Source organism: Dysidea avara, chromosome 11 (assembly GCF_963678975.1).
Source record: "Dysidea avara chromosome 11, odDysAvar1.4, whole genome shotgun sequence".
NCBI classification, from domain to species: Eukaryota; Metazoa; Porifera; class Demospongiae; order Dictyoceratida; family Dysideidae; genus Dysidea; species Dysidea avara.
The window spans coordinates 1,099,350-1,124,589 of NC_089282.1; the positions used below are offsets into that span (position 1 = coordinate 1,099,350).

Genomic DNA, 25,240 nt, shown 5'->3' on the forward strand with positions numbered 1-25,240 from the left:
GACTACGTTATCGTAAATGTCAACAAGACCTGCTGAGCATTAGTGACCTGACACTTGCTGTGGCACTACAGAAGACCATGGCAGCTACGACCACGGACAAAGGCAGCAAACATGTTTGTGGAAATGGCAAACATATTCATGGAAACGTGGGAAGTGACCAACCTCTGAGTTGAGAGCTTCATAAGATGACAGTCCAGAGTAAGCCGTACTATTACTGTGGCAGGTCAGGCCACCAGCCAACTCATTGTAAGCTTAGAAATGCTACATGCTACTCCTGCCCAGAAAGTGGGACATTGGCAAACTTCTAGGAAGGCTGATGAACTCTCAAGCAAAGCAGTCCAGGACAAGATATTGGGTCCAGCAGTGATAGCTCGGGTGCATGCATACTATCCTACAGTTGGGAACCAAATTTTGTAATCACAGTAGCAATCATGAAATGGAGGTAGATTCTGGAGAGGAGCGGTCCACAGTAGCACTGTCTAACCCTCCACAGTGTCCTTATACCAGTATGACAAATCACCCCTTACAGTGTCAGGTTAATTCCAGGCACACGTCAAGATCAATATCGTGCTGTTACAACTATGTTTGTGGTGACTGATTCCAAAAAGCAGTTCCTGCTGCTAGGCAGAAACTGGATATCATTGTTACACTTTGATGTTGTCCACTTGATGAAGCCCTAGCACATAAGAGGCCTATTAAGTTGCACTGTGATGCTTTGGCATATGGAGTAGGAGCATGTGATGAATGACAATAGTCAGAAACCTATTGCTTATGTGTCACATACAGTTACAAAAGGCTAAAATGGCATATGCCAGTGTGCAAAATAACTTTTCAGACATGTGCTGAAGTACTGTCAGGACATTGTGAAAGTTGAGTGGACATCAAGCAATTTGACCAGACTTTTAACCTTTGTTGTTTCTCCTTTCCTGTGTTTTTACCAACTTGGATGTTTGTTTCTGCAAAATGTTGGGGCCACCTATCAACCACTCACTGACACTATAGTATTTTAAGAGTAACTACAGGTCACATAAAAGAGCTTCTATGGAATTGATTCTGTTACGAGGCGTTTTGTAGGAAATGAGTCATAAGGACTTCTGCCAAGGCCTTCTACTTGCTTTTATATTCAAACTTTGCTTATGCTGCCATGGCTTAGAAAATATAGTAGCTCTATCCCTAATACAATGTATGAACATAAGAAATGCATTGATAGCTTGTTCATTCTAGCTTAACATATAAACTGGTTGTAAAGGTGATCATGAATACCACAAGTAAAAGTACTACTGGCCTAGCCACAACAAAGTAATGAAGCCTACTGAATGAAGCTTATTCACCAGCTTCTTACTTATAACCAAGATTTGCATATTGTCCAACAACGCAATCATGTCACGTGATAAGGTGGTAGTTTCACACGTGACAGCTTAAGGCTGTGAACACAAAGTAATATAATATGTAATATTATTATAGTTACTTTATTTTATGGGTAATATGTAACTGTAACTAAATAGTTCAGTTGCAAGCAATATGTAATACGTAACTAGTTACTTTTAAAAAGTAGCTTGCCCAACACTGTAAATACATTTTACTACTGCAGTACTGAGACAAGTAGGCTGGCACTACGGTGGCCCTAAAGGTCGCGCCATACACCAATATATAAGTGACAAAATCTACGCGACGATTGACAATATCCACGTGATGTTAGACAATAACTATGCGACAGTAGACAAAAATTATGTGATGATAGACGATTACCTATGCGACAATAGTGATGCGATGATTGACAATAATCACATGACAAAAATGATGAGACGATCGCATGATTGATGATAATTTTGTACGACGATCACTGGCTGCATGTTGTTACTTGGTCTGAAACTGAATTTTGTTATTGCTGCTGTTGTTGTTAACTATTGTTGTTCCTCCTCGTAGCTTGCTTGTTGCATCTTAGTGTTCAAGTGTTGCAACTTGCAGCAGCAGCAGCAGCAGCAGCAGCAGCAGCAGCAGCAGCAGCAGCAGCAGCAGCAGCAGCAGCAGCAGCAGCAGCAGCAGCAGCAGCAGCAGCAGCAGCAGCAGCAGCAGCAGCAGCAGCAGCAGCAGCAGCAGCAGCAGCAGCAGCAGCAGCAGCAGCAGCAGCAGCAGCAGCAGCAGCAGCAGCAGCAGCAGCAGCAGCAGCAGCAGCAGCAGCAGCAGCAGCAGCAGCAGCAGCAGCAGCAGCAGCAGCAGCAGCAGCAGCAGCAGCAGCAGCAGCAGCAGCAGCAGCAGCAGCAGCAGCAGCAGCAGCAGCAGCAGCAGCAGCAGCAGCAGCAGCAGCAGCAGCAGCAGCAGCAGCAGCAGCAGCAGCAGCAGCAGCAGCAGCAGCAGCAATTAAACAAATTTCAACTTCAGACCTAGTAACAACATGCAGCCAGTGATCGTTGTATAAAATTATCATTGATCACGCGATCATCTCATCATTTATTGTTGTGTGATTATTGTCAATCATCACATCACTATTGTCATATAGGTAATCATCTATCATTGCATAATTGTGACTGGATTTGCGAAAAGGGGTCTTCCACACACATCCAATTTACGAATTTTGGCTATTCATAACTTCAGATTGGAAAACGTCATTGCCTTGAAATTTGAAGAGTTGTGAATACCAACATAGGTTAATAGATGTACAAAATTGCAGTTTTGTACCTTCCTTGAGCACTGAGTTATGGGCTTCCAAGTTCATAGAATTGGATGTGTGTGGAAGACCCCTTTTCGCAAATCCGGTCACAATTATTGTCTACCGTCGCATGGATATTGATGATCGTCACATAGATGTTGTCACTTAGATATTGGCGCATGGCGCGACCTTTAGGGCCACCGTACTGGCACAGCATAGCAAACTGTTAACCTCAGAGGGGCGTGTGGATTCAGTGGAATGGAATGGTGGACTGGAATGGAATGGAACGGTACTTTGGTAATTTCAATTGGTGGTCACCTCTTTATAAAGACCGTTTTACTTTAATGTTTAAATTGCTGCTATCTTGTTGTTTTAGAGTGTATCCCCATAGAATGGTCTACAAGCTATTGTAGTTGATACAAGCTATTGTAGTTGATAAAATGCCAATACATCTACTTTCTTTTCAAGACACACGACAGTGTGTCGTGCGGCCCAAGAAGCTGGCGCGCCACACCGTGGGTATATTGACAGGAAGAAAGAAAATGTTATTTTCACACCTTTGTATCTCGGTGATACCTTATCCGATTGGAACCAAATTTGCTGCAGAGTTGCCCGCCAGCTAGGGGAGGCTACATTCCAAATTTGAAGGAAATTTCTCAAGCCATTTCCGAGATACTAGAGCCAAAATTTTGGGTTTTTTCTTTTCTTCGTGTTTTCGCACACTTGCAAAAATTGCTATAAAATGCAAACGCGTACTCCGATCGCCTTGAAATTTGGCACACAGAAAGGGGGTCCAAAGGCAAATCCTAGCATCACATTTGGTGCACATTGGATGAACGGTTGAGGATTTACGACCAATTATTTGCGTAAAACAAGATTGATTTGTTGTCACCCTACAGGGTAAACCACTTCATGGAATTAATTGAAAATCGTTTTGTGGATAGATCAACCATTGTAGGAGTGCCTTTTGGTGGTTTGAAAGCAATCGAAATAAAGATCATGGAGATATGACATGAAACCGAAGGTGTGTAACAATTGTGCGATCGAGATACGTGAATAAAAATACCAATAATTTTCAGGCCTACTAGGCAAACCACTTAGAGCAGTGAGCTGAAAATGGGTACGTAGCTGGAATAGTCATCGTAGAAAGTACTAGCAGTAGTACAGAACAATTGGTTTATAAACCACTGACTTATGATTCCAAAGCCAACTCCGTGTAGCAAATGCGAGATTGAGATACTCTAATAGAACAGTCACCCTAATAGAGCATTCAGCTAGTTCATGACTTACTCCATTATAGATTTCTATTACATTGCAAGTTATGCTGTAAGGAGTTCAGCAGCAACCAGTTAAGATTGTAGACAGTTCAGTCACCCTGTAGAGAGTTCAGTTACAAACAATTCACTCTGTAGAAATTCTGCTATAAACAAGTCTTCATGCAGAGAGTTTAACAACCAAAATCCATCATGTAAAGAGTTCAGCTTTACTAACAAGTTACTCAGTAGAGAGATCAGCTAGAAACAAGAAAGAGCTCAGCTAGAAAATGTCACCTTGTAGAGAGTTCAGCTACAAACAAATCACACTGTAGAGAGATCAGATAGAAGAAGCCACCTTGTAGAGCGTTCAGCTATGAAGTGATCACCTTACAGAGAGTTCAGCTAGAAAAAAAATCACTCTGTAGAGTTCAGCTACAAAGAAACCATCCTGTAGAGAGATCAGCTAGAAACAAGTCACCTGTAGAGAGATCAGCTACAAAAAAAAAAACCACCCTGTAGAGAGTTCAGCTACAAACAAATCACCCTGCAGAGAGTTTGGTTACAAAAATTCACCCTGTAGAGTATTCAGCTACAAACAAATCACCTTGCAGAGTGTGCAACTAGACACAAGCCACCCAGTAGAAAGATCAGCTAGAAGAAGTCACATTGTAGAGAGATCAGCTAGAAGAAATCACCTTATAGAGAATTCAGCTACACAGAAACCATCCTGTAGAGAGTTCAGCTACAAACAAATCACCCTGTAGAGAGTTCAGCTACAACCACATCACCCTGCATAGACTTCGGCTACAAAGAAACCATCATGTAGAGAGTTCAGCTGCAAACAAATCATCCTGTAGCGAATTCAGCTACAAATAAATCGCCCTGTAGAAAGATCAGCTAGAAGAAGTTACCTGTAGAAAGTTCAGCTACAAAGAAACCATCATGTAGAATATTCGACTACAAACAAGTCACCTTGTAGAGAGATCAGCTAGAAGAAGTTACCTTGTAGAGAGTTCAGCTACAAAGAAACCATCATGTAGAGAGTTCAGCTACAAACAAGTCATCCTGTAGAGATATCAGCCAGATACAAGTTACCCTATAGGGATCAGCTACAAACAAACCACCCTGTAGAAATGTGGTGGAAACAAATCACCATGTATAGAGAGTTCAGCTAGAAACAAGTCACCCTGAAAAGAGTTCAGCTACAAACAATGGGAGTTTCAGTTATGTTTAAGAAGTCACTTTATTACCTATAGTATGTGATTATCTATACAAATATTTTTAATCAGACAAAAAGCTGTACACAAAATTTCTTGCTTTGTTACACAATTACTGCAGAAAAGAAAAAAAAAAGCAAGTTAGAAGGAAACACCAAAGCCAGTTAATAGCTGGCTTTGTGGCTTGCAATACAAAAAGAAGTGATATCTAAACTAAAACAGCCAAGCTGTAAAAAAAGAGTGTGGCCCCCAAAAAGGCCAGGATGAAAAGATGTGAAATCCAAGGTGGTGGCCAAGAAATGGCTGTGATGGTAGGTTAATGGCAAAAAATTTAATTATGACAATTCAGGTCAATTTGGTGCAGAATCCTAGTGGAGGAGGCAACGCAAATTCACCTGAATTGTCGTATTTAAAATTTTTGCCATTAACCTACCATCACAGCCATTTCTTGGCCGCCACCTTGGATTTCACATCTTTTTTCATCCTGGCTTTTTTGGGGGCCACACTCTTTTTTTTACAGCTTGGCTGTTTTGGTTTAGATTTATAGTTACCAACCAGCTGACTGACTCAACCACCAGCTAATGGCCTTCTAACAAAAGGCTGTGGTTCCTGAATACCTTAACAACATTAGATAATGAGTTGACCCATTGGCTGTCACCAAAACAGCATTACCACCTAGACAGGTGTGTAGCTACGTAGGTCTCTCCCCTGCTAACCTATGACCTCAACAGGCCAGACCACTGTCTAATACCTGAATGTTAACCCCTTCACTGCCAAAGTTGTAGGGGCTCCAATCTACTGCTTTTAAACTGCTGTAACGTACACACCATACCATATAATCCTATAAAACTATATATCAGTTTACTCGCTATAGAACAAGGAATTCGATTGGTGAGTTGCTGTTTACACAAGAGCAACCACAAAGCCATCATATAACTTTAAAGTGCAAAAATCGATCTTAGTGAAACCAAATGTGAAATTTCACTACTTTACAGGCAAGCACTGCTTATAATAACACAATAAACATTGCTAACCTGTTTACAGTTGAAGCGATTATCTCCAAGCCTGGTTTTCTGGCATTTGAGCAAGTGCGCATGAGAATACAGGCACAAGGTCACTGTTTCGAGGAGTACAAATGTAGCAGCATGCCACTCCAACCTACATAATCCCTCTCCTTACTGTTTATCTTTAATAGTAGTGCCATTATCACTTCAATGAATCGTCTACAGAGAGAGAGAAAGAGAGAGAGAAACCATCAATATTGATGAATAACAAAGTTATGTTACAAAATAAATAAATAAATAGCTAACTAGTGAATGAGTCCTCGGACACACACGACCACAGAAAAGGCAATAAAATGCCCCATGAGTGGGTGTGGCAAGGGAAAAAACACAAAAAGTTAAGTATAAAAAAGGTCCCCAACTATTCTGGGCAATCTCTTGCCAAAAATATTCTTCTTGAAGAAGAGATTGAAGCAGCGGCAGCCAAGTCAAAAATGTGTCAGCAGGAAGATTTAGCAGTCTTGATCTCACTTTGAATAAAGTTAACACAGTTATGAAGTGATGACAAAGATGATGACAAATAATGACCTAAAACGCTTAGTTCAATTGTATCATAAAAACAAGGAAGTCTGAGACAATCGAATCCTGACTGAAACTCCTGGTACTCTCTCTCTTCCCATGTTTCTATCCCTAGCAGAGTTGAGATGCTCTACTGAGGCTAAGGGACATTTTAATTCTAACAAGGCTATTGAGTTGTTTCCTTCATTGTAAAGAACAGTGTCTGGTTGGTATGGAGTAGGAGGGATTGTTGCCTGTGGAGAGTCACTTGCACACATACCAGGTAAATGCTTGTTATCAACATTCCAAAAGTACACGATTGCATCATCTAACCGTGCGATAGTGCGTGAGAGACCGGTTATCCCTGTTCTGTTCACTTAAGGGCGTGCCCACTACAGGAGAAGCGCAGGGGCTACTAAAACATTCGACTGAAGTTACAAAGTGTTTAGAATGTGATGCTACGGGTGTTTATATATTGAAACTGCCATATGGCGGTTGTGGCAGTGAGAGGGTTAACTTAAAATTATTGATAAACTAGGGTTAACTTCAAATTTATTGATAAATTACATTTTATACAGACAGTTGGCTACACTATTACATAGCTATGCCACACATATAGGTCAAGAAGTGGTTTATATAATAAGCAAGATCAGCTATGGAGCTAGCCACAAGAATGGATGATACCAGTTATAACATACAAGTATAACTCAAAAATTTGAGGTTATCATGTATATCAAGCAGTATGGACACTTTTTCTAGGTGAAATTCTACCATGTTCGCCAGAAGATGGCAATGCACATGACCCGTTCTGATCAAGCGAGATGTTGGAACTGTTGGACATCTACCAATAACAATAAGCTGTATGTACTCAGTGTTTTTGCAGATGGGGGGAGCAATCTCATGTAGGGTTATTGGGACAAGATGCTATTCCCGAGATTTAGCTCAAGGGGGAATGGAGATACCATGTGTATTAGTGTTTCGGGGTAGTGATTGTCTTGTCTCCAAAGCAAACAAATGCTGCAACTATGTGAGCAAAAACCAGGGATAAAAAAAAGCTGCTGCTCAAGGCATACCACAGGTAGTTCAAGAGAAGGGGAAGATGTCAAGGAAAATCCACCAAAAGAAATTAAAGTTGAAGAGCATGAAGGTACACAGATATTTAGCTCCATCATGAAATCCAATTGTCAATAGGTGATAGAAATACCGTGTCCAATAGACGACAATTAAATGACAAGCACATAAATTTTGCCCAAACGATATTGAAGGAGAAGTTTCCAAATATCAGTGAACACTGTTACAAATGAAATTCAAACTCAATATTAGTATGCCATTGGTTCAAATTCTGCATGACCACGGTGATCACTGGATAACAATATCCCATCCAAAAACAGCTTATAGCTGTAAAAAAAGTGCGCGTCCAAGTAAAGCAGAGTTAACTGCGACAAAAAGTAATGATATCATAATGCGGCCATGTGCGAGGTGTGCAAGTTGTAAAATTAATATTAGCTAATCAGATAATACAATGTTATTGTTAAAGTGTTAATGAGAACTATGTGATGCTGCTATTTTTAAGTGTGTGAGCATCTTCATAAATGCCACACAAATTTAATTCTCAATAAAGCAATGTGTATAGATTCTCTGATAGCAATAAATAGTTTGAGTTTGGCCACCTTTCCTTTGTTCGTAGCATTGCAGTATACAGGAAAGACGGCCAAACTCAAACTATTTATTGCTATCAGAGAATCTATACACATTGCTTTATTGAGAATTAAATTTGTGTGGCATTTATGAAGATGCTCACACACTTAAAAATAGCAGCATCACATAGTTCTCATTAACACTTTAACAATAACATTGTATTATCTGATTAGCTAATATTAATTTTACAACTTGCACACCTCGCACATGGCCGCATTATGATATCATTACTTTTTGTCGCAGTTAACTCTGCTTTACTTGGACGCGCACTTTTTTTACAGCTATAAGCTGTTTTTGGATGGGATTTCAATACTTTTTGTTAGAATAAGCAATGCACTGTTGATAACAGTAAGTGAGTTTCCATGGTTTTGACAGAAACCCCAGATTACAATGACAGAATATTAAAATATAACTGTAATTTTAGTGGCCAGGGCCGCCCACATGGGGGGGGGGGGGTAACTGGGGTATTTTTCCCCCTGCCCCAGCCCGAAAGGGGCCCCTTGAATACCTGTTTAAAGAAAGATCGATATACTCTAATAGAGCAGTCAGGATCTAGACTTTTCCTTGCCCCTGGGCCCCTCTTTAACTCTTTTCCCTGGGCTCTCTAATTTCTCTGGACGGCCCTGTTAGTGGCATGCAACTGCAGTCAACTACCACCCATTTTAACTAGTAAACCCTTAATAACACTTTGCCTTTCATCTTGTACTGCATTAAAACAATCAAGATACTCTATTAGAGCAGTCACAAAACAGCTGTAACACAGCAATCAATATTTAGCATAGTTACAACTTCTGCTTAGCATCGGATTGTATAGTTTAAATTACTAGCTACTTACAGACTTTACAATATAAAAATATGGCACTTGTAGAAATGTGACTGTTCTATTAGAGTATCTCGATCTACTTCAAGCATTGACTAATTCAAGTGAAGAAGCTACGCCCCTGCCAAGAGATCTTGTGAAATGAAATGAGAATAGTAAAGAAAGGCAAGTATGTACAGAGACAATAGAAGGGCGCGTAATTATGTCCTGTTGTAAATAAACGCCTTTAAAATTTTTATTACTACTAAATAAGTGCACAAGAATAGGCTTGTGAGGCTGTTGTCTCCAAGGTTGTCTCATTACTTGTCTTTTCGTGTTGAAGGGATTTAGTCACAATTGGTGAGTTTAACTATACATGTATTTCTGTTGTAAAACTTAATTGTAAAAAGGCGATTAGTACATATCATGATAAACATGTATTTGTCACAGTAGAGTCTCTCACAATTATTACGAGACATTGGACTAGGGTAAAAAAATTTACTGCTATATTTAGAGGTTGTAGCGTTTGTATATCTTAGTATCTTAATAAATAATCCTCCATGATCACTAATCACTAATAGTACAGTGAAAACTGGTCATTATTCAGGCCGTAGGGACAAAAAATTTCTGACCTAGCTTTTTAAAGAGGTGGCTGCATTTTGTGGCCTTAAAAAAGGTAAGAAGCATGCTGTTCTAACTGGCTATAGAGATGGATTTAGTGTGTGACAGCGTATGAGACAGTGAGTGCTGGCAGCAAGGGGGCAGCCAATCTGTTAGAGCACCAAAGGCACTGCTTAAGACTTAGGCAGTTGGCTGTCAGCCCAAAGTGTAAAAGTTTCACTATTGGTCCTTATAAGCTCCTGATGAAGAAAGTGATGAAGTCATTATCCATAGGATATATTTTTCAGAGTATCCATTTCAGTTCTACAATACAGTAGCCAAGCATAAGATGAACATAGCACAGCATTCCGGTGGTTTAGTGGTAACCACAACACTGCCTGAGGTAAACTGTGGTGAGATTTGAGACTACCGGAGGCCCTGGAATGCCTTCAACACATAAAATTCCAAATATCTAATGCCTGCATGGCTTTCATCCACAGTGGACCTGTCTTGGTGGCCACTTGTACAGAAGGAAAACAGCTGCCACACAGTCTTTCGAGCGAACAGCTAGTTTCCACACCTCTTAATTATCAATTTGTAAAATCTTGAGCGAAATTGGGTGTGTGAGCAAGTGTGATGTTGTGCATTGGCAGTGCCGTGTATATGGTTGCTGCCTAGCATTGACACATCACGAGTATTGAAGTCACAATGTGTTACTGTATCATCCATCTAAATACAATCTCTGAATGTGTCATTTAGTGTAGAGAGCAATCTTCCACAAGAAGTGACCTGCAGGTTTCAGTGTATATTGTTAACCATTAATATTGTTCACCATTGTGATTGTGAACTGTATGTACAGTGAAACCTCACTTAGTGGCCACCTCTTTAATTGAAACCTCACTTAGTGGCCACCTCTTTAATAAGACCACCTCATTATATTGGCCACCTCTAGTAGATCCCAAATATAGCTAAGCAGTACTTTATGACCTCATTAATAAGGCCACCTTGTTATTCAGGCCAATTTTTTTGGTTCCACAGCTGGCCATATTAATGAGGCTTCATTGTACTTATGTGAATTTTTATTTTTCATAACTTTTCTTCAGGTTTACTGATGGGCACTATAAAGCATTGTTGACTGGTCCGTACATAATTTGGTGACTTGAATTGCTAAAACAGTACGTAGCATGTCTTGTATGTACATGTAATGTGTTGTAATGTGTCCACACATCCACACATCTTAGAAATAAATATAATTGTATTCTCTATACTCAGTTCCATTGTGCCACTGGGTCATAAGTGGGTTGAGTATGGATCATCCAGGACATTTGAGTCACATTTTGTCCTGGCCAAGTGGATCTCATCCACTGACAGAATATACAGGATCACATCACGTGTATAAGTTACGGTGGAACTTGTTTATTGCCACCTTCACTCATTAAACAGGTAACAGTGTATAAATTCTCAATTGGAATTGGCTTTTCAAGAGAGGTTGTCTTTCTATACTGGTGGCCATTAAGACAGGTTGTACTGATAGAGTGTACATACTAGAGATGCAACATTATCCTCCACTTAGTGTCGTTTGATAGTGATGCAATGGAGACTATGTATTGTTGCATTTAAATACTATACTATTATATTGCAACTCTAGCACGTATTTATAACAGGAATGTTTGTTAACTGTTTAGACATACTGGAGCAACACCCACTCATCTGGATTCTACAAATGGAGTCATATCAACTTGTTATCATACTTACTTGTTACTCCCATTGTGTTTGGATGAATATACATGCCGTCATGTGAGACTTGCTACCATGGCGGGCCACTGGAAAACATTTTCATAGCAGTTATATTACAGTCATTATTGTACAATTCTTACATTATTGTTGTGAAAAGTTTTTGGTATTCATGTGTCCTCTGTATGTTGTAATTACATGTGTAATTTTTGTGTGGGGGTGCTGTAAAATGCAATAATGCATGGTGACGATTGGCTAGCTACATGTGCTAATTACTCGCAGCTTGTGTCAACAACTGGTAACCACAGTTGTACTCTGTGTCATTCTTTAAGCTGCGCCCTTAGAGGACAAATTACGTCACGGTGGGGGCGACTAAATTCAAATTTAAAAACGAACGATGGTATGTAGCACCATAGATCATATCTGTGGACTATAATCTATGGCAGCACACTTCTTTGTGGCTATATGCACTGATTAACTACATAGAGCGCCAGTTCATCAATACCCAGTGACCGCAATTGTGCTTTGCGTCATTCTTTAAATTCCGAGTAAAATTCTTAGAGAGCAAATTACGTGGGGGCGACTAAATTCAAATTTCAAACTAGCCATTCTCGAAAACATAGGTTTCAATCTGAACGAAACTTTTAGAACAGTTTAAAGATACATTGCCCTACATGCCAAGCGAGTATTGCGGAAAACAACAATCTGGGATTTGTATTTGGCCCCTAGGTCGACTGAGGACGACTGAAACTTCGTTTGGTGCTGAAGTTAAGACTGTAGGGTAATCATGTATGGTGAAATCGATGATGTGAATCTTGAGGCGATTGAGTGAATACTGAAGCGATAGCAGGGCAATCAATGTTCGGAATGTACAAAGGAACGCAAGGCATACACATGCGGTTGCGTCTAACCGCATGCGATAAAAAAAAAAAAAATGAAACTTCCCCTTTGATGTCGGCAATCTCGATCACGAAACAATCGGCATGGATTTGCTTCACTGCTTGTGTGGTAGTTACTAGTGACACGATGAGTTCAACCCTAGAGTTTCAGAGGGATAGCGTAAGTGGCGGGTTAGTTACAGGAAGGCCGAATTTGACAACGTTCGTTCCTGTAAAATCCTCACGTAGTGGTCGCGTCATTTATTGTCTGCGGTGCGCGTTTCTGCTTTACTGGCCGCGCGACTCACTACCGTGAGTCTTGATCCCATCTACAGTGTGACGCAGGAAAGATTTTAATTTATGATCCTATATTCAACACTGTTGATTCCCAGTAAGGCAGCTGGTGGAAAATATTTGTGGCTCAGGAATTGATGTCATCATGTGTGATAAAATGCCGAAGCAAGTTGGGACCACAGATTGTGGAATCTTTGCTATTGCTACTGCTACCTCACTATTACAATCTTATTCAATCCAGCATTTTGAAAATTTTGATTTAACCCCATTTCCTTAAATAATGATATCACTATTGTAATGATATAACTGTGTGTGTGCCATTGTATACATTTTGCAAAATTAATACAAAGTCACTTGTCAAGTATGCCTACAATTCTGACATGCCTGAAGCCATTAACAATGGTTCTAGATTTTGGGTAATTATACAGCTCAATCATCCATCTTGCCCCTACAGGTTTCACAATGCTTAACCTGAGATCCACAGGTTGTAGTGGTCTGCTTGAAGGGCCACTGCTGAACTGCTCAGCTATTTTGGCAGCATACCATTTGTTAAACTTTGCACCAAGAAAATCCTTGGCTGGTTTATAACTTATAAAGTCATACTGCTAGTATTGCGAGCTATACATTTGGCTCTGCTTTGTGAGATGGTTGTTTTTACTGAAGTACAGAAGTTTCTCAAAATACAAAAGAAGTGGTCTTTCATTGTGTAACAGCTGCATGGCACTTTATTTACTCACTTGCTATAGTGATCACTATATTCCTCAGTGACAGTGTGCTGGCAGTGCCAACGGATTGGTGGAATAATTGAGTTATACCAGAAATGACACTTGAGAAAGGTGTAAATTAGCATTAAATAGTGTTGTACCAATTCCCACTTTTTAGGAAAAACCGATATCTAATACATTTTTACCCTGTTTTACCGATAGTTAACCCGATTACAGGTCTCTACAAGTTATACTTGTGCATACTCCACTAAAAGTAGAGCTAGTAAAGCCAATGCTGTGAGATTGTACATTTACCTCAACTCAAAGTTGCTAGTCAGACAAGTGGGCTAGGGCCTGAACGATCACTGTTTATTTTTGTGGTTACCACAAAACATAAACAAATTACATAAGTACATACTAAAGCCTTTGATACCAGCTCTCCAGTGGTACTGTAGCTGCTGAAGCTGAATAGACTGGGACATTGGAAACAGTGGAAATTGAAAACTGAAACTGAAAAACTAAAATTGGTCAAAACTTCATATTAACAGGTATCCCTTAACAAAGACCACCTCTATAATAAGACCGCCTCTAAAATAAGACCACATCATTATAGTAGTTATGTCAAGTAGGTCCAAAAATATGGCTAAGGTGTACTCATAATTAGTGCTGTGCGATATATCGATAATACCGTTTATCATGATAAATTATCATAACTGATTATCATACCGTGATAGCCTTTGATAACCAATATATCAAACTACCGGTATATCAATGAATACATCGATGAATACCGGTATTTAACCCAGCCTTTGGTGTTTAATTATCCAATTTGTTGATGGTTTAGCACACACCCTAAACAAAAACTTGAGGTTGTCACATTACAACACATGCTTACTTGTACTGAACTATATATTTTTAGTTTTTGGGATGCATACCGTTTAATACTAGGCCCAAGAAATGATGCAATAGTTACAACAACAAGCTAACTATATACCGATATACCGCAATATTTTCTTGTTACTAATACCGTGTATTCAAATTTCAATACCGCCGAGCTCTACTCATAATGTAATAAAGTATCAATCAATCAGACAGTACTTAAAAGTTAAAATGACAGCTGCAGGGTTGTACAAAAGGATATACTATCTTACCATGCCAAGACCTAAAGTCCATGGTCATGTCACAAATGAAAATGGAGCAATTGCATGCATAATTTACTCCGGTGATACTGGATTTGATAATGGATTTCTCATGAATTGTGCATGATTTAGGAGTTGCATAGTTACAAAATCAACATTAATGATTCTTGACTTTGTGTCTTGATAATTGTTAGGCACACATAATAAGCATCTTCGAAGATTTAAAAACCTGAGGTGACATCAGTAATTACCGAGGCGCAGGTAATTATTGACATCACCTCAGGTTTTTAAATCCTCGAAGACGCCTATCACGAGTGTCCAAGACAAAAAGTCCAAGATCATTAATTTAACTATGCAACTATTAAATCGTACACAATTCATGAGAAATCCATTATCAAATCCAGTATCAACAGAGTAATTATGCATGCAATTACCCCATTTTCATTGTGACATGACCATGGACTTTAAGGTCTTGGCATGGTAAGATAGTATATCCTTATGTACAATCCTGCAGCTGTCATTTTAACTTTTAAGAACTGTCCGATTGATTGATACTTTATTACATTATGAGTACACCTATTGGCCTTTTTGTTGGACCTACTTGACATAACTACTATAATGACGTGGTCTTATTAAAGGCGGTCTTATTATACTGGTGGTCTTATTACAGAGGTGGTCTTTGTTAAGAGGTACCTGTTAATATGAAGTTTTGACCAATTTTAGTTTTTCGGTTTCAGTTTTACAGTTTCACTTTCCACTGTTTTCAATGTCCAATAAACTGCTGGCCACAGCCATCACAACCGATTTCCAATTATGGTAAAAACAGCTAATTATCGGCTTCTACTGATTATCGATCAGGACATTGGAAACAGCTGAAACTGAAACCGAACAAGTTGATGTTGTGCTACTTCTAAAAACCAGGCACCATGCAGTTAGCTAACTCCTCTGAAATTAAGTTATTAATCAACTATATGTATTACATAGATTTTTGGTTGTGCAATAATACATAATAAATTTATTGTAATTCTCGTATTTCGTAAATCATGAAATTTTCGTAATTCTTCGATTACGTTGCTATGCACTGCTAAGGAAGCGGTTTGTTTTTTTATCAACACATTACGCACAGAAGTATCTTCTACACTGTTTTATAGTTTGACTATCATGTTTTTCTCACTAATTCTCTCGACAAAGCCTCAAAGCTGCTCTTCATTTTCGTTCGCATATGTAGGGGATATGCCCCCTTTCCAACTCGAAGGGATAGGCTATTCCTGGTAGTCTACGAGGCCTACACAGTTGTTTTCCAGTTGTTAAACGCCTGTAAAACCGAAGGGAGGTAATTCACGAAGTCGGAGGAGAGTCGCCACACCCGTATAGACTGCCAAAAAGAAACCACCTCAGAGCAAAGTTTACCTGTGTGGAAGTTTAATACAGACTCCATTTAACTTTTACTTCTTACGTAAAAGCTGCTTTTCCATTTAACGATTTTTCTCACGTGGATGCATACAGACAAACATAGGTAGATACCGTATAGCGGGTTTTTACTAGTGATGTGCAATATATTGATTATATCGATTATTGTGATATATTAATTTTTATATCATAATCATGATAAAAAATTAATATCGTGATATCATGATATATGATGGTGTGGTAATTTCATCAGAAAATGATGTTCAAGACAGTATTAATTTCTTTATAACAGATTTACTAGCAGAGGAAAGTGCATGTTAGGGACTATTTTACATGCTTTATACTCAAATACTAGCAATTCATTACCATGACTCATGCAATTTGTATATCGTGATAATTTATCATATCGTGATAAAAGAAGAGAGCAATAATCGTGATAGGCAATATACAAAATTTGCCATATCGCACAACACTAGTTTTTACTACGTCTATACCGTATAGCGTAATATTTTGGTGGGGGAAAATTGACGGTTTTGACGGATGAGGGGTAATCCATCAAAATTTTACCTGTCAAACTTTAATCGGTGTGCAAATTTTGCAACGCTTATCGTAGAGTTTGTTAACAGCTGGCGGTGAAACTGAACAGGTACAACAAGGTGACAATGTCATTGTTAAAGTACTTTAGTTGGAAGAAGACCACCAGTATTACTAAGGAGATACTACCTGATCCGTCAAGCAGTCTTTCGAAAGAAGTTCCATCGTCAACTATCACAGCAGCCAATGAAATAGCGGTGACTGTATTAACAACCAGTAAAAAGAAGAAAGAGTATATTAAGCTGACTGATGCCCAGAGATTGCAAATAGGGAAGAAGGCCAGTGAAATTGGGATAGCTGCCGCTATACGATTTTACAACGACAAAGTACCAGATCTGGGCCGATTGCTAACGGAGCCTACTGTTCGTAGGTTAAAGCATCGATACAATGATGAACTAAGGAAAAGACCATGAGATACTGACCCTGACCAGGACCCTGGTGAATTACTCGAGTTGTCATCGAAAAAGAGGGGGAGGCCACTTTTACTCGGAGAAAACTTAGACAGACAGGTCCGAGCCTACCATAACGCAATTCATGGACGTGGTGGAGCTGTGAATACATCACTTACAATTGCTATTGGCACAGGTATTGCAATGAGGGATAGCAAGTTTGCCAGCATACACTGCAATGATGACTTTGAGTTATCAAAAGACTAGGCTAAATACCTTATGCAACGTATGGGGTTGGTGAAACGTAGAACAAGCACTAAAGCAAAAGTGGATGTTAAAAATTTTGAAGAGATAAAGAAGGGGTTTTTGCTAGATGTACGTAATGTTGGATGAGATTCCTCCAGATCTGGTCATAAACTTTGATCAAACAGCTGTACACTATGTACCAGTTGATAATTGGACAAAGGCAAAGGAAGGTAGCAAACGAGTAGAGATCATAGGGAAGGATGACAAGCGCCATAACACGTCAGTCTTAGGGGGAACGATAAGTGGAGATTTTCTTCCTTTGCAGCTGGTGTACAAAGGGACAACAAAGTGCTGTCTTCCCTCATTCAAGTTTCCAAATGACCAGGACATTAATTACAGTTGTAATCACTGGTGCAATGAGAAAACAATGTTGGATTATGTGCATAAAATCCTTTTTCCATACTGTGCAAAAAAGTGGAGTGAATTGGCATTATCGTGCTTTGGTTTTGTTTGATAACTTTAATGGGCAGTGTACAGAAGAGATCTTAACTCTATTGGATGATAACCACTATAATCCCAGCAAACTGCACAGATAGGCTTCAGTCTCTGGACTTGGCTATCAATAAATCTGTAAAGGATTTTCTTCGAAGAGAATTCCGGGATTGGTATGCGAAGCAAGTTTGCAGTCAACTGGATGAGGACCGTGTTGAGCTCATTGATCTCCGTCTGACCACTATAAAACCATTAGAGGTTCAGTGGATAGCCAATGCTTTTGACTATATCAAGAGTAAACCGGAGATAATCAAGAATGGATTTTCCTCGGCTGGGATATCACAATAGAAGAAACAATTGCATATAACACAATGTAGAATTCCATTGTTTGTATTTCATTTCATGACAGGGTAGTAGCAACTAACAAATATTATACAATCATCATGTTCAATAATTTAGTGGAATGTAGAATACTAATGTGGTTTATATTTTGGTGTACCATAAATTATAAAGCAAAGTACTAATGAGTCTCCTGCACTGGTACAATGGAACTCCTCTTACATTATCTGAGGTCTGGTTTACACTTATGCAATTGATATTAGCACATTAATTCTTCCATGGGGTAGGGATGTACTATTTAATCACTGTTTATTGTAATAGACTACAAACCACATGTCAAATGGGGTTGTCCAGGTAAGGTAAGAGAGTGCTCATTAATATTGTTATTACAAGATATCAAGCAACTGAAAATTACATAACTAAATATGTACACTAGTCAAAAAATTATATAAAATGATTTGTACAAGTAAGAGTCATGTGTTGTTAATATATACACTAGCATTCAGTCATTGGAAACAAAATCATTTTGTTCTGGAGAAAACACCTGGCAAGATGAAGCCTCATCCAGTCCTGGTGGAAATTTGCATGTTCTATATCAATGCCAAGTGCTAAGCTTGTAGAAAACGCAATGGCAAAAATTCCACAATCTTTCTCTCCTACTTGCTTTTGTGTTTTTCCTACAACTTTGATGTGGGAAAACATTTGTATAAAATCTGGTTTGTAGGTTCATCAATGTTTCGGAAAACAGAGTCGTTATATCTTCACCATTCCGTTGTTACAGCCGATGGTTGTTGCTGTAATCCAATGATCACGTGACGGACAATGAACGATTTGAACCCAATTAGTTGCGGGCTCATTGGATGGCTTATCTTGTTGCAGGGTTGACCTTAATCCATTTAATTTAGGAAACTGTAGCTTCAACATTTTTTGACAGTGATTGATCTCTATATCTGTAAGCTTTTCACCCATGATGATGAGATGGGTATCGATACACAGTGGTTTCTTCTTTTTTTAGAGATTCATCATCAGCAGTTTCCAAATAAATGACTTCAATGATAGCTTCATTTGTACAACTGCTTGTGGTGCTACTACCACTATCGCTGGTGCTGAGATTGGTGCAACTATTGCCAGTATTGTTGGTGCTACCACTGCTGGCACCTTGGCTTGTTAAAGTATTACAGCTGCCTCCACTGCCAGCTTTGCTTGTGCTGGTGTTGCACTTGGTAGCATTGCTGGTACTGTTGTTATCTTTCTCTGGATTCTGTAATTCTATTACTAGCTTCTCTTTCATCAATTGAAGTGAATCGTTGATTAACGTTTCTGTTTTGCCGCTCTCTCTTTGATCTTGTATGCTAAATGTAAGAATACATGGCAATTCCAGTCTTCCTTGTGGTAAGTCAGAAGAATATTGCCTGTTTCCAGTGACTCTGCAATTGATGTTTCCGCTTCGCCGTAGAAATATTGAACAAATAGGAAAAATGACTTGTGGCACATGACCCACTGTTACAGAGTCCTTTTGCATCGCCACAGCAAATGTATTGTTCCGATTTCCCACCTCTCTCTCACATGTCAATTCTTCGTCAAGTTCTGCATTCCAAATTTCTTTGTACACATGGTGCCCTCTAATGACTGTGGCAACACTAAAACATGACGCCATTTATAAACACTGAAGGTTCGCGCTCAGACGTGGCGCGTGGGCATGTGACTTTGGTCTAACCGTCAATAATTTCCCCATCAAATATTTCAAAATCTTGCATCTGTCAAAAGTTTCCCCCGCCAAAATATTGCGCTATATGGTAGTTTATCATGAATCTTAAAAGCGTGACACAAATTTCCACGAATGCAGCTATCCGCAAAAATAAAATCTGCAGATTTTAATTTCAATTACTAGAAATGCACTGAAGCTTGAAAGAGGAGATGGAAGCGTTCTTAAGCAGTTGTATACATGGCTTCCACGTTTATGAAGACATTTTGGACTCCAGTCATTGGCGAGGAACTTACTTGCATTTAAAAGTGAGGATGTGTGCCGCTGCGTGATGACTCAACAGTAGTGGGGTACTTACTGCATGCCCTCTCATATGCAGTTTGTTTTCATTTCATTGTGGCACAATAATATGTAACGTGAAGACAAACGAGATAAAATAAGCGCAAATTTAATTACCGCTGCTAGCCACTGTTCCCGAAAATAAAGTCCTTGCGGTAAAAACTCGCTATACGGTAGGTAGGTACACACACACACACTTTTATGAAAACAATATCAGTAAACCAGGCATGCACCCACAGCCGGCTTCAGCCGGCTGTGGACATGTGCCTGGTTTTAAAACTAAAATTTGTCAAAACTTCATATTAACAGGTACCTCTTAACAAAGACCACCTTGGTAATAAGACCACCTGTATAATAAGGTAACCTCATTATAGTAGTTATGTCAAGTAGGTCCAACAAATATGGCTAAGACTTTACAGACTTTTTTGGTTCTAATACTGAACGTTTTCGTGGAAGTTAAGTTATGTTGCTTGTGGGCATGAGATTTAATACCTTGGGCATGAGATTGCGCCTCAAATCGTGAGAATTATGCCGGAGGCATGACAGTTGAGAGGTATGGTCACCATGAGAAAAGTGAGAAAATGCTGTAATCTTGTGTATTTTCTGGCGTTTGAATGCAGTGATTAGCAAGAAAATAAGTTCCCACGTGAATATGGTACAGGGCTCCCGCTAATTTTTTTTTTGAGTGTACTGTCAAACTTCCAGTACAACACAGATTTTGTCCTGCCAAAACATAAAAATGTACTGGTACCCAGCTTTAAACTTTCAGTACTCAAGACGTAGTTATGCCAAAAGTAATGTAACCATGTCATAAAATAATGAACTAGTCAAGTACAATAGTCTTTAAGCTATTAAATGGAACTTCATGCATCCCACAAGTCAAAGGTAACACTGGTTTTAAATACATTTTGCACATTCATAGCTGACAAGTACAAGGAGGCAGGTGTTCAAACCTCATTGTTTTGGCTTGAGGTAAAGCTTGTGGCCACAAACCATTAACAAGTAGCTTAATTAAATATTACTGTCTTTGTAAGGCTGCTCTCCAGCAGTCTGTCTGATTTCTCCAGCGGTCTGTCTGATTTATCCAGCCACAATGTCCAGACAACAATAAAATTAACCAGTCAATATGCAATATTGACCGGAAATTGGCTGATTGTCAACGTTATTTCGAGCCCTGATGGTAGTAGTGTCATGTGATGCATGGTATAAATAATGCTGTGTGGCATGTATTAAACTCATTCTAGGCCACGTGTGTGAACAGGTTGGCTGCATTATTTATCACGATCCAAAATGGTTGAAGAAAAGATCGACCTTCTTATGGAGAAGCTCAGTCAAAACCAGCAAGAGATGGACGTGAAGCTAACCTCAGCTATCACCAAAGTTAAGTGAGAAGTATTGTCTGCACAACTTGAGCAAGAAAGGACAGCACAGGAGCTATCATGGAAGATCTCTGGACCATCTTACCAGTTCCGAAAGAAATGCAGTTTAATGGAGGTTGAGGAATCCACTGCGAAGAAGGAGCTGGAAAAGATAGTGCCCTCTGACTACGGGGAGAAGGCCTCACTCTCAAGGGCAGCAGAGTACTTGCAGGAAGGTGTGTATGCTCTGAAAATGCAGCAGAAGCACATAAAAGTGGCGGACCACTCCAGATTTGGCTGGGGTACTGTGCGCCATTATCAGAGCGATCCCCTCGCAGACAACAAGGATGACAAGAAGCAGCTTCATCGCTCAGAGAAGGAGGCTGAGCATGAATTCAAAGAGTTCAAGGAGGCCAACAAACGACATCAAGGTGGTGGAAGAGGAGGCTGAAGACAGCGGCCTTACCCATATTTGTTCCGGGATCCACGGTTGGATATTGCCGGGCCCAGCTCAAGAACAGGCACATCACCCACACCACCTCAGTCATTGATGTCCCTTACATCTTAGAGGAAGCAGCCTGAGCAGGCCAAAAGCCCTGGGGTCCTGCTTTACCTGTAGACAATTTGGGCACCTTGCAGCAAGTTGCCCTTTACAGGGAAGACTTGGGTAAGCAGTGCTGAAGTCACAGGTTTCATATCTAAGTCTAGTCAGGGGCAGATCTAGGGGGGGTTTCTGAGGTTTCCAGAAACTGGTCAAGTGTATTCAGGTAATCAAAATTATACTTTACAGTGATTTGCAATGGTACAAAAGTTCAGATTGAAATACTCTAATAGAGCAGTCAACCACTCTAATAGAACAGCCACATTTTGTATTTCCCTTAAGAACTGTAAGTAGTCAGCTAGCTACTTATTTACTTGTGCCAACACAGTAAAAAATATTCCAAAATCTTATAACAGAGTGTTAAAATCTGAAAATCTTCCTGGGGACATGTCCCAAGACCCCCAGAACAACATCCACGTCTGTTGTATGCTTCAAATGTCAAATTTGCTCTGTCCCTTAACTCTTTAGTCTGCACCTGATACTGTACCAGAAGCACGCACAATTAAGCAGTCTTCATTATACCTAACACAATTCTATTTTTGAACTGTCAATATTGCTACCAGCCTGGGGATTCAATTTCAAATTACACAATTTTCAGGAAAATCTTGCTCCCACACCCCCTAGATTTAAATTTGCATATAGCAAAAGTTTGGAAACCAGTCACCAAAATTCCTGGGGCCGCCCTTGCTAGTGAATTAAGTATGTATGTGCAAGGTGTGATAATGGTACTGCTGAATTATGTGTGCCAATACAATGTGTAAATGATTCTCAAAGCAGGGTTGATGCTTGGGATACCTCTGAAGTAGTTGATACCTACCCTTCTGAGAGCCTGTTAGTTGACATGACAAGAATTTAGGAGGCTGAAGTGTCTCGAACCTTGAACCAAATCTCAGATGTGCAAGAAAGGCTTAAACAAAAAATAAAGCTTTGGCAAGAGATCCTGCATGCCCCCCTCCCATCCTTGACTGTATAGAGAATGGTTACCGCTTGCCATTAAAGTTTGTCCGCCCTCCCTATTCCCAACATAAGTACCAATCTTCAGAGTTACACTGTAATTTCGTAAATGAGGCAGTAAAGAGTTTTATTTTGAACCGTTGTTGATGAAAGTACACAGTAAGCCTGAGGTGTGTAGCCCTTTGTCAGTTGTGGGTAATCCAGAGGTTAAACTATGCCTGGTGCTTAACCTGAGGTACCTGAATCTGTTTCTGCATGTGAAAAGTTTTAAGTACAAAAACCTGCGCATAGCATCACTAATGTTTGGACAAGGTGAGTACCTATTTAAAATTGATTTCAAGTCCAGGTACCACCATGTTGATATTTGGCCCAAACATTACAGATATCTGGGGTTCCGTTGGGACTTGGACGGCGTCAAGAATTATTATGTCTTTAAAGTCCTCCCCTTTGGGCTGTCCACTACCTGTTACCTATTCACAAAACTAATGAGACCATTAGTGAGGTACTGGTGTGGCAAAGGCCTAAAACTATTATTCACTTGGATGATGACATTGTTGCAGTAAAAGGAAAAGCCGAGGCAACAGTCGAAAGTGTAAAAGTTAAACAAGACTTAGAATCAGCTGGGCTTATTGTTAACATAGAGAAGTGTATTTGGGAACCATCCTGCAAAATAGAATGGCTTGGTTTGGCATTGGTGAGTTTTCAGTACCAGCTCAAAAGATCTCCACTTTTAAAGCTAAACTGTCTAAAGCCAAACAAAAAAGACTCCTCCCAGCCAAGCAATTAGCCAGCTTGAACAGAAAAATCACCTCAATGTCCCCTGCCTTAGGCTTGGTTACCAGACTGATGATCCGAAGCTTGTATGCCACCCTGAACAGTAAAGTCACTTGGTGTCACTGAGTTAATTTAACAGATGAAGCCTTACAAGAGATAGACTCACTGAAATTTCCAACTTCATCGGGCAACAAATTTGGCCACAACCATCAGCAGTCAGGATTGTATACTCAGATGTAAGCTCCACAGGTTATGGTGGGTATGTAGTGGAGCACGGTAATTTAGTACCTAATGGCCAGTGGTCCCCAGGGGATGCAGATAAGAGTTCAACATGGCGGGAATTGCAAGCAGTGAGGCTTGTGTTAGATGCCTTTCAGAAAAGTTGATGAACAAACAGATTTGCTTGTTTTCTGATAACCAGAATGTAGTAAGAATAGTCCAATATGGAAGTAGGCAGACTGTTCTCCAATCAGAGGCCCAAAGTATATTTGCAACCATTTAAGAAACATCAGAATTGAGCCGGAGTGGATTCAAAGGAGGGAGAACGAGCTGGCCGATTACTAGAGTCGTATAGTAGACTACAATGAGTACATGTTAAACCCTGCAGTTTTCCAGTGGCTAGATACCCTTTATGGTCCCCAGATGGTGGATAGGTTTGTTAATCATGTAAATACCCAGTCAGAAAGATTTAACTCAAGGTTCTGGGTCCCTGACACAGATGTAGTGGACGCATTCACTTGTGACTGGGCTGAGGACAACAACTGGTGGTTCCCACCTATCCACCTAATCTCCCGAGTTATCAAACCAGTGGCTAAAAAACTATATTTTACAACTAGCTATAACCTGAGACCGGGGAGGGGGTGGGTGGGGGTGGTTGCACACACAGTAGTACATACTTTTTGTACTCTATATTGCCATAATTGACCAAACAGTGAGGGTTTGTGTAACAAAGTGCCAGTAAAAAGAAAAACTGTGTAGGGATTCTGACTAAAGAGTGGGTCTGGGGTATACTTCCCCAGGGAAACTTTTGAAGCATAAGTATGCAAAATTAAATCTGGAAGCAATTTTAGAGAAGTGATTGAGATCTGGTAGTAATTTAAGAAAACAGCAAGATGAAGGGCCAAAATTTAAAACTTTTAAATTTTGTTCCTTCAAGATCTGCATATAGCTCAGAATTTTAAGGCAACTTATAGTGGACTAAAAAGAAGAAAATTAAAACTAGTAAGGCTTTTTTAATCAAATAAATTATATAGACCAGAAATTGGAAAATTTTTGAAAATGGCTATCTCAAGGTTGGATCTTGAGGTGTACTTTTAGTAACATCCCTGTAGTAAATTGTAAACATTAAGATGTACAATAGTACACCAGATTGGTGAAAGAATTGTGCTTTTGATGATAAAAGCATAAAATTTGGCACAATGGTAGATTTTACCCTTATGAAAATTTTTAGCTATAGGGGCATCTGAGTTTTGACCTTTAGTGACCTTTACGGCCATATTTATGTTGAAAAA

General features: G+C 39.6%; 1 protein-coding gene across 1 annotated transcript in view; it reads right to left on the reverse strand.

The window, feature by feature from the left end:
• The window catches only part of LOC136237874 (uncharacterized), a 121,451-nt gene that overhangs the window by 84,004 nt on the left and 12,207 nt on the right, over nt 1–25,240 (reverse strand). The window contains exons 2-3 of the mRNA XM_066028119.1: nt 6,303–6,346; nt 6,158–6,240 (exon numbers count right to left, since the gene is read on the reverse strand). Coding sequence (XP_065884191.1) covers nt 6,158–6,240; nt 6,303–6,346 — 127 coding nt within the window. The remainder of the gene's footprint in view (nt 1–6,157; nt 6,241–6,302; nt 6,347–25,240) is intronic.